The sequence below is a fragment of the Myzus persicae genome, unplaced genomic scaffold (genome assembly GCF_001856785.1).
Source record: "Myzus persicae strain clone G006 unplaced genomic scaffold, MPER_G0061.0, whole genome shotgun sequence".
NCBI lineage: Eukaryota > Metazoa > Arthropoda > Insecta > Hemiptera > Aphididae > Myzus > Myzus persicae.
The window spans coordinates 383,230-394,076 of record NW_019104133.1 but is presented as its reverse complement, the minus strand read 5'-3'; the positions used below and the strand labels follow the sequence as shown (position 1 = coordinate 394,076).

General features: G+C 30.3%; 2 protein-coding genes and 1 pseudogene across 2 annotated transcripts; 1 reads left to right on the top strand and 2 right to left on the bottom strand.

Moving 5' to 3' along the window:
* Window positions 1-383: 383 nt before the first annotated feature.
* Window positions 384-4,544, top strand: LOC111039099. The gene is made up of 6 exons (XM_022322421.1): window positions 384-693; window positions 1,293-1,365; window positions 1,430-1,485; window positions 1,648-1,720; window positions 1,788-1,843; window positions 3,456-4,544. The coding sequence occupies exons 1-6, from the start codon at window positions 668-670 to the stop codon at window positions 3,577-3,579; spliced, it is 408 nt and encodes a 135-aa protein (XP_022178113.1). The 5' UTR covers window positions 384-667; the 3' UTR covers window positions 3,580-4,544.
* A 734-nt stretch (window positions 4,545-5,278) lies between these two features.
* Window positions 5,279-7,994, bottom strand: LOC111039102 (annotated as a pseudogene).
* An 820-nt stretch (window positions 7,995-8,814) lies between these two features.
* On the bottom strand, window positions 8,815-10,267 carry LOC111039078 (52 kDa repressor of the inhibitor of the protein kinase-like). The gene is made up of 2 exons (XM_022322390.1): window positions 9,328-10,267; window positions 8,815-9,272 (listed from the first exon to the last, which is right to left on the bottom strand). Exons 1-2 carry the CDS (start codon window positions 10,265-10,267, stop codon window positions 8,815-8,817), a joined length of 1,398 nt encoding a protein of 465 aa, XP_022178082.1.
* Between the last annotated feature and the right edge of the window lie 580 nt (window positions 10,268-10,847).

Here is a 10,847-nt window from a genome sequence, read left to right as displayed (position 1 = left end):
ACTTGTGCTCGCGTTAACAATTACAATTTACAACAGTTCCATTATTATGTCTATATAGCCACATATAGGTCGTAGTTCTAACATACACGTCACACGAGTACCCATAATTATTAAAACACTAGGTAAAAATAGGTACCAATGAAATTCTGAAATTTCAGTTTATTTATTTTGTTTAGACCTTGCGCGGAGTAGGTGCTGTAATCATAGTTTCTAATTTTTGTGACCTACGGTGGCTATGAGATACGAGACCAGCTACGGTTATTGCCTCGGGGAACCCTCAACGGATCTCGAGACTCGAAAAAATAATTCGAAAATTAGACGCTACGAAATGAAAACTTCTGACGCCGCGGGCTATTCACCGGGTGGGTCGGTGAGGTAGGTCGGAAACGCGTTCAAGGTCACCGCGCGTCGTCGTTTCCCTCCGCGCTCGGCTCTCGTCGTAAACAAGACTCGCTGACGTGAAGACAACAAAGTGCAAACCAAAAACAACAAACGTCGTCGGTTAAATTTGGAAAACATAGATACAACGACAAATCAGACGCTCGTTGATCATTGCCGTATCACACACTCACACGGCCGCTATAACGTCGACATTACGACATAAAATCCAACCGTCGTAGTAATAATATTTGAATTTTTCGGAAAAGACAACGAGAAACATCGCAACATGAATTTCGACGGGAAAAATGACGAGTGAGTTGTTTGAAATGTCCCATTTATATGATTCGTTACGTGATGGTTGTTTTTCGTACGACCGTTGCAGTCAGTCATCTGTCCGTGTGGTTAGCCGGCGGCCATTTTTTGTCGAAGTTTTATTGGTTTTATTAATATTGTTAAGTTTAGTACAACTATCCATTTACACCATACAGTAGCTTATGACGTCAACTTATCCAGTAGGCTTGTGAGAAATTTCAAAAAATGAGTGCAATACTTTTTAAACCTAATAGATTTCAAAAATTATTTGGACATTTCACACTGTGGAATCCTAATTTTGTTCTAGGTATTAAAATATATGTACATATTTTTTTTTTGATATCGTCACCACTAGACTTGAACCCAATATTTATGCAATTAAATCCCAATAATATATTATTATATCCATTTTTTTAGATCTCCATTGAGTATTACTGGTTGATTTCCTATTTTTTTCTTTTTTTATATGATTCCTTTGACATTTGAGGATTGCTTCAACTGAATAAATAGTTTAGATGGTTTTTTTTTAAATTTTTTGTTTTAAACAAAATTTTGTATAAGTTGTAATATTTTTTAATTTTAATTAATAATTTTTACAGATCAGCACCAAACAAAGATGAGGCAAAGCATGGACGGCATGATGCTCATAAACATCATGACACAATGGGTGAAGTGAGTTTAGCTTAATAATTTATAAATTTGAAATATTTATGAAAATTAATTGTATGATTTTTAGATTTTACTAGGCCAAGGAATACCTAGTAATAAGAAGGACAATCTTGGAGTTGATTTGTTAGTAACTATTAAATTTGTATACCTACTTTTTTTGTTTACTGTGTATGTACATCTAGCAATGGTTGGGGTTTTAATGTACACTCATTGCAGTGCTAATATTGTTTTTTTTAATAAGCTACATTTTGTATAAGTTGTTATAGATATTCATAATTTTTACAGATCAGCACAAGACAAAGATGAGGCAAAGCATGGACGTCATGATGCTCATAAACAACACGACACAATGGGTGAAGTGAGTTTAGTTTAATAATTTATAAATTAAAAATATTTATAAAAATAAATTGTATTATTTCTATTAGATTTTACTAGGCCAAGGAATGCCTGATAATGTGAAGAACAATCATGGAGTTGAATTGTTAGTAACCATTAAGTTTGTATACCTACATTTTTTGTTCACTGTTCACCATATTGTTATAAAATGTGCATGCGTGAGGACTCGTTACTAACTACTTATAATTTACTAGTTAAAGGTTAAAACTTTAATTTAATTATTAATGTTTTATATGGTTGTCACTCACCGAGATGTCAGTAAGCATAGAGTATTGTCGTAGCTATTAATTGTGGCAATTGTGTCTAGTATTCCTTATAATAAAGCTAATAAATTGAGAGAAATTTGGCTAACTTATACTTTGTTCAAATTGAGATCAATACCAGATGGTCAAGTTCTGCTCATGGGAGTGGCTTAGTCATGCGACAGAACTCTAAGCACCGTTGTAGTGGACACGGAATCTGATCATTGCAAATGAAAACAGGTCGCCACACAGAACTAATCTCATTTTGAACATATAGTATAGATACTTTAACAACATATGCCATTCAAAAATGTTATTGGCTGATAACAGTTTTGTTTTTAAGTATATTTTTCTTAATTTCGATAAGAATATCAGTTTTACCATTATAGCCTCACATAGCTTCAGCGGTTCTTTAAATATTACCTGGGATTTATAATAATATCAAAATAAAAATAGCACTCAAGCAAAAAATGAATGTAGTACTTTTTGGCCGTATGTACAGACCCTTTTTTAAATAGCCGGATGCACGTGGGGTAAATATCATGTATTATTTATATTCATCACTATTTTCAATTATTTTTTTTGGGATGTTTATGTTCAGTACTATTTTTTTGACTGTCCTTCTAACCAAACATACTTCAGAGCTACAAAATAGGTACAAATAGCTGTTTAAAAAAATTCAAAATATTTGAAAAACAAGGTGTAACCTAGTTCAATTTAGAATTGAAACTTTCAAGCCTATTAATAGCTGTATTTAAGGTTATCACTTTGAGATGTTAAACCTATTCTCTGTGGATATCATGTCAATTGTTCACAAATTACATTTCAATTGTATGTGGACTTGACTTAAAAAAATTGTATGCATCTCGTAATATCATTTTTCAGTTTTGCAGTAGCATAACTGCTCAATACACTGTTTACTATTATCTTGTTTATTTGGCATATGCCTTATTTGTCTCAGGTAATTTCCCTATTGAATGTGCTCTCAGCGTTTGGAATAGGCAAATGACCATATGAGATTGTGTGAAGTGGAAATAATGGAGGTCAACTGAGCACCATATCAGTCTAGCCTATTAAATACAAATTATGATTATTTTATTTTCATTTTTATAATAATAAACTGGTATGAAACCCTTTTGAATATTTTTACAAATTACATAATTAATAAGTACAAGCAGAACACCCATAACAGATAATTCAATTTAATCTTGAGATTATGATACATATAAACAATTTGGAATAATTTATTGATGTAAATATTGCCATGCATTTATTAACCGTCACAGTTGCTTCAATTCAGTATACCTAATTAATTATTAATATAGGTATATAATATGAATCCTGTATTTTTTAACAAGTTCAATGCATGTGCATTTGATAACAATATGATCGCGTGAAATGTATACATCATCAGCCTGACCATGGTCATACAACGTTTTTTTTTTTTTAATTTAGGGTTGATGACAAAATGAAAGAAGTAAATCCACATGATGAAAAATCGTGCATATATCAATTTGATGAGTATGGCAACTGCGTGGAACAAGATCTTAATATCATCACAGCTCCACTTAATATTTAACAACCTACATATATTAAAATGTTTATTATCCACATTGCTACTGCACTGCTGCAAAATATTTAATTGCACAATTTCATACTTAAGCTATATTTTTTTTTTTTGGTATACCTACTGGAATAGGCGTAATAATCGTACATTTTAATTTTATTGAATACATACTTTTGGCATTAAAAATGTGTTATAGTTCTTTATTGTTATATGCTAACATTACCTAAACAGTTTAAAGTGGCCTAACTACAAATTAAACATGTAAATCAAAAATAGAAGACTAAAACCAGTGCTTGATCTAAACTTAGATTAACATTTTTTTAATTGTATATTCTTGCTTTCATAATATATCCATGGTAAATTTGCTGTAAGAACAATAATCCTTTATAGAAATCAACAATAATATTACAATTTTAAATAGGTATCTGTATTTTATTTATACATTTTACTCCAAATGGTAACTGACGAAAACAAACTGTATGATAAGTAAATTTAGGACTTCATCAAATTATTTAAAATATACCTAAATTAGAGAACCCTGTCCACAATTTGTTTTCTCTCGCACACAACAGGCAAATTTGTATTCAACATTACCAATCTTGTACTGTCAGCTTAAATATAAGAGCGAACTATAACATTTTGATGTTTCAACTTAGTTATCTTTCCTTTTTGAAAACCACTACGTTTTTCATTTCATTTAGGTAACGAAGCAGGAAACTATAAAGTTCTATAAAGATTAAATTTCAGATAAGTAGTTCGTTAGTTAGAATTAGATAGATATAATGTTGATGACTTGCACTATTCCTTTGATTCTAAAAATGCTATCTTCGCTAAAAATTTGTTTTGTGCTCCCTTGATTCAGATTATATTAATTTTATTTTGCATTTTTAACCATAAATGCTTTTTATGTTTTAACATCATTTTTTTTCATATTGGAAATTTATGTGATTTTTATACACTGTCAGACTTTTTTTCAAATTTTAGATTTGTGAGTTTTTATTTTATTAATATATTTTATTTTGATTATACTTTTAAATTTATTTTCAATCATATCATACGTTTTTTTTCTGTAAATTAAACTTAAAATTTAAATGTGTATTATTTGTCTATCAATTTTACGATTTATATTTTTAATCGAATTTTTTTCACTTATTAAAGTAGATTAGATATTTTGGAGTTTCTATAAGAGTTTTGCTTATTTTTAGCACATAAACATCCTATCTCTAGTTATAAGCATTAAAGTTTAGATGAACGGAGTAGTGGTACAGGGGTTACCCCCAAAATGTAGATTACCTACTCCGTTAATCAAAATTTTAAATATCTACATATTACAAGCAAACTTCTTCTACACCACTTTTATTTTAATACATTGAAATACTCTGAATAGTATTATGCTTACCTGCTAATTAAAAAATGTATGGTGTCATTTATAAAAGTAAAAAACTTAAAAATTTTAAGTATAGAAAATAGTGAACAATATATTTTTTTTCAGAAATGTTGTTTTAAAAATACATAAAATAATATAAAAAGAATATTTTCAAAATAATGGGTCATGATTTCTTAAGTGTAGACCATGGGCTTATTATTATATGGACTGTGCGGCTTCCATACCATACTATAGGTTCCCAAATGCCAACATTGTTAGAAAGAGATAGTCTATGCCCATTACCGATGTAATAGAATGGGACGTAACTTCTCAAGGTGTATACTATATTTTTCTAAATATGTTGTTGAACTTTTCTTTTTCTCTATTTAATTGTGGATATAAATGATACCAATGTAGTGTGCATTATCAGTCCATTCCTTTATAGGTCTATGGTGTAAACTAGGCATCCCCAACCTGTGCCAGTATAAATATTAATGTTGAATGTGGCCCGCATGTTGAAGACGGTTGGACATGCCTGTTGTAGACCCTTTAAAAACATATTGTACAATTGAATAATATTGAATAATAATTGGTTACCTACCTCCTGTAAGCTTATGCAGCTTGTGTTGGAGATAGGGAGTTATGATAACTGCTAAATATAACAATGGCTACTAATTACTTGTAATAGTAGATCCGGGGGGCAGGGAAGCATCCCTCTAAGCACCGCAGTTGCCAGTTACCTCGTTTTCTACTGTAGTACAATAGTGGATATCTGATGTATTGTTGTATATTGTTTAGTACTTTCTCCCTTCCTCACAAACAAAAATTAAGGACTAGTTATACTGAGGTTTCTTAAAGTTAAGCTCATTAGTATCTAATGAGAAAATTCACAATATAATTACAATTATTGTCATGTAGTTACATTTCAAAATGTCAAGTTCATAAAGTTTTTTATTTAAATATTATTACTTTTTTTTATTCTGTCATACTTAATTAAGTATTTAAATTATAAATACTTTTTATAGTCTACACTTTGTGAAGTTAATGTTGATTGTGTAATCATGTTTGTCTGTTCTTGTATTCATTGTCAATTATATTTAATCATATAGGTATTCAAAAGGCTTTAGCACATTAAAATTATTATAAATAAATAATAATTACAGAGTATGTGAATGTATCTAGATTCCAGACAGTAATTTTCTACTTCGGAATTTTCATTAATATACAGCACTGGGTTGAGCTATGTATGTATTTTTTCAGTTTTCGCCTAATATACATTGTGCATATATTTTAAAATGTAACAGGAAGCGACAAAAAATTATAAACTATAAGTTCCAATACTTTTTACTGCCAAAAGGTTATGATAAATACTTAAAGTTGTGGTATATAAAAAAATAATACTATATTTAAAAAAATTAGTTATAAAATAAAAAAATTAGCAAAGCATGTTGACTTCAATATTTTAAATAATATTTTCTAGTAAAAACAGGTATTTGTTTGGTATGTGATTTACTGGACCACATGACCGTATTAGATTTTCATTTATTATTTTTGGTCAAATTAAAAATCATAAAACTATGTTATTTTATTGTTATTATTATTAATACAAATATAAAGTAATAGAGGATTAAATTTAATCATGTCAAAATCAGTAAAAATAATTAGTGCAAACAATATTTTGTTTTTAAGGTGCATATGCTTTTTTCTATTCTCTCTTTGGAATAATAATATTAAAATATGGTTAAGTTGCTAAGATATTATGTAGAGCTGTGATGATATTTAAGATCTCTTTCCACACAATTTCCATACATATCAATTTGATATGTACCCAAGCTTTCAGAATGTGGATTCACTTCTTTCACATGATTATCAACCCTAAATTAAAAAAGAAGAAATTAAAAAAAAATCTTGGCAAACACATAGAAATGTAATAGTTACTAACAAATCAACATGCTTGTTCTTCACATTATCAGGAAGCCCTTGGCCTTGGGCTTGTACAATCTAATGGAAATAATACAATGTATTTTCATAAACATTTAAAGTTTGTAAATTATTAAACTAAACTGACTTCTCCCATTGTGTCATGATGTTTGTGAGCGTCATGCCGTCCGTGCTTTGCCTCATCTTTGTTTGGTGATGCTCTGTAAAAATTATAAATAACAATCAAAAAATAGTATATAATATATTTAAAAAATAAATTAAAAGTATTTGATTTCTGAGAGTCAAAACTAGATATAAGCCTTGCTCTATAGGGGTTGAAAAAATATCTTAATTTTTTCAGTGTTTTTACTAATATATTGATAACTTTTATTGAAAACAGTCCAGTACTTTCCGAGCTTACAGAGAACAAAACAACAGAAAATCAGAAAATCAGACAAACTGAATGTCTATATGTTATATAGAATATGTATAGAACATGATGGTTTGAATTAAATATGTTTAAACACCAATCAGCTATGTAGGTCAAACTTTAATGTACTCAATTTATTTTGTTCAAAAAATACCATAAAAATATCTATGCTACTGTATTAGGCATGTTGGAAAATTGCAGTTGGCTCATGAATTCATATTTTTGTTTTCGCCATTACCGTGAAAAGTCGTTGGTAATAAGTACCTACTCCATGTTGAGTTCCAATTAAATAAAAGTAGGTCAATACATCTGCAAAAAAGTTTTCGTAATAGTCACCGGACTTTCAGGATTTATCGAAAACAATCCAAACAGGAAAATGGCCGCAGATGGTCGATTAGGTAGGTCTGGTGGGCGTCCGATAATAACATAATAATAATATAAATATAGGACTTGATGAAAGTATTTAACTCACTCGCTCTTCTGCCCAGCAAAGTCCATGATGTGATACTGGTTATGGATTTTTGCAGTGAATATTATATAGGCTTGAAGAAGTAATTACTTCAATTTTAAACAGTGGGAAAAGCGAACTGCAAAATATGACTACTGATCACTGAAGTACTGACTGTTGAGTACTGACCATGATAGAAATAACCATTACTTCTATCTTGTCATGGAAAATATAATCAGGACGTCGATCATGCAGATCCATGAATTAAGATAACCTATCTTAATTCATGTGCAGATCCAATGCGCATGACGCTGACGTCACGTACGCAAAAAATCTATAGAAGTTCCCGATTATAATGTTGCACAGCCCAGCCGTAGAGTGATATTATTCTATGAGCCTACCTCACTTGCCACCGCGATTCAAGAGCATACCTACTACTTTTAATCGTGCTTAAACACGTCATGTGCGATGTGCGGCGCGCGAAACATGCCATAAAACCATGTTCGATGTGATCACACACGGTGATTTCTTTTATGGTCAGTGGCGGTTTTTGGATTTTTTTCTGGGGGGGGGGGGTCCTTTAACATTATCTTATAATACATAATGACAAAAAAGTATAACCCATTAATAATAACTAAATATAATTTAATTCTTACATAAACGAAAAACTATAACATAGCATTTTAGTTACAATACAAAATCAACTTTTCGTTTTTTTTTTATCAATTTGTCCAAAACTTCGTCAGTTGTTAATTTCAAATCTTTATGAATACACATCATAGCTAGACCATTTAATCTTTTCAGAAATGTTAATTAAATTATGTTTAATATTTTAAAATATGAATTATGATTTCCTTAATTACTTACTTATCCAATGGTGTTCCTCAAGTAGGTTTTGATTCTCTTAATATTTGAAAAAGTACGTTCATTCGATGAAGTTGAAACTGGTAATGTGGCTAGTATTTGAAGCAGTTTGTATATATTAGGATAAATATCATTATTACAAAGTGATAAAGCTTGAAGTGCATTAGTTGGCTCTTCGCTCAAATTTTTTAAACACCTTTGCCACAATTTGTATTTAGCCTATAAAATTGCAGGTTTTCCATTTTCCAGATCATCTTGGTAATTATTGACTAATGTCATAAAATCATTATCTAATTCTTCTTTCGAAAATAATGAATGAAAAGAGTTTAATGTAGTTTCGTGGTCAATAAATCTTTCTTTTAGTTCATTAGCGAATGATTCAAGATATGGTATAAATACAGATACACGATAATATTCCTCTGCTGATGTTGTATTTATATTAACTCTTAGTGTCTGTCTACTTGATGTTCTTGGAATCTTAATTTCAACTTGAAAGTTATCGGCAATCTTAGAGGCTTCTTTAAAAATTTTTTCAAATTTGTTTTCTGCATCATTTCTATACGCTTGTATTTCTTTATATGTCTCATGAGCTAACTTTACAGCTAATCTTAAATCTATATTAATTTTTTGAAGCTGTTTTGATAACGGTAATCCAAATCCAAATCTTTTTGTTAAAACTATCAAAGAAACAATAAATTCTCCATTCAAAATTTAATTTCGTAGACACTGTGCTTTTCCACTTGTATCGTACGTCTTCCCACGTTGAAATATCATCTAAAGACTCTACAACAAAATCGTAGAGTTCTAAAAAATCATTAACTGAGTGATAACTTTCGATCCATCGAGTTTCACAACAACGCTTTAGTGTTTTTTTCGAGGGATTGTCTGGAGAATTTTCAATTTTTTGTGTGAGAACTGATTTTCTTTTTGGATACACAAAAAAATCCCGCGTTTTACTTATTACCCCAAGACAATTTCTTATAGGTTGGAGAGAACATGATTTAGATACGACAAGATTTAATAAGTGGGCAGAACAGTGTACATATATGGCAGAAGGATACAATTTTTTTATGTGCGCTTGTACACCTTTATATCTTCCCGACATTGCTGCTGCGCCATCATATCCTTGGCCACGAAGATATTTTAGCTCTACACCAAACGTACTAAGATTTTCTAAAATTAAATTTGCTTGTCCTTTTCCCGTAGTATCATTTGTTGGAATAAATTGTAGAAAATCTTCATGGAGTTCTAATTTGTCCAAGTCAACATATCTGACGCATAAAGAAACTTGTTCTACTCCGGAAATATCAGATGTCTCGTCAGCAAGTACTGCGAAACATTTTGCCTTATTTACCGATGCTACAATTTTACTGAGTAAAACTGAGTTGCAAGAATCTATGATAGCGTTTTGGCTTGTGTTACTTAGGTATTTTATTGTTTTTTCACTGTCTAGAACTGTCCTTAATACATCGTCTCCCTGTGCTCGATAACGAATAATTTCACGAAAATTGCCTTGATTATTTTTTAGAGTATCATCAACATGTATACGTCCCCAGTCACGGTGTCCTCTTAAAGGCATATTTTGACGCCCACACAACATTATGGCTTCAATTATGGGTTTAATATTTTGTCGATTTTCTAATACTTGTTTCATTCTTTCGGTTTGTATCATGTTGATAATAGATGTTTCAGGGTTTTTTAATACGTTAGAAAAATTGCTCGCATCAGATAAACATTGTTTGTGATATTCAAGGGAAGAATGCTTATTAAAATTTTCAACTGCATGTTTCCAATTATCAAATTTTTTTAATACTAAGCTGCCTAATAATTGAGAATTTTTTTCACCTTCGTTAATATGCACCATTTTCTATAGCCGAGTATGCCAACCAAGAAAATCGCATCAACCAAGAATACTGAAATTTAAGATTTTTTTCCTTTTTTTCCTTTCCACAAATATAAGTTTTTGTTGGAAAGTTAAATTGAATGTCGGGTTTCCAGAGGTTATTTAAAACATTTAGTATATCATTTTGATCAAGTTTTTTATTTTTGTAGAAAGAAATATCAAATGAAGACGTAGAGATCAGTGCAGGAAAATCCAATTGTGATTTTTTAGGATTATTAGAAGCATTTGATGATGGAGAAGCAGATCTTTTATTTGTTGATGGTTTCTCTTTCTCGTTAATGTTTGACGAATTTGCCAAATTAAGAGCTTTAAAATTACCAGATGTTGATGTGGTTTTGAAAAAATGTGT

Bases quoted from the DNA above. Each gene is read 5' to 3' on its own strand.
- LOC111039078 (XM_022322390.1), bottom strand. From the start codon at position 10,267: ATGATACAAACCGAAAGAATGAAACAAGTATTAGAAAATCGACAAAAT. The intron at 9,273-9,327 runs GCACAGTGTCTA...TTTCTTTGATAG, and splicing joins CGTACGATACAAGTGGAAAA to TTTTAACAAAAAGATTTGGA.
- LOC111039099 (XM_022322421.1), top strand. From the start codon at position 668: ATGAATTTCGACGGGAAAAATGACGA. The intron at 694-1,292 runs GTGAGTTGTTTG...TAATTTTTACAG, and splicing joins TTCGACGGGAAAAATGACGA to ATCAGCACCAAACAAAGATG. The intron at 1,486-1,647 runs GTTAGTAACTAT...TAATTTTTACAG, and splicing joins GACAATCTTGGAGTTGATTT to ATCAGCACAAGACAAAGATG.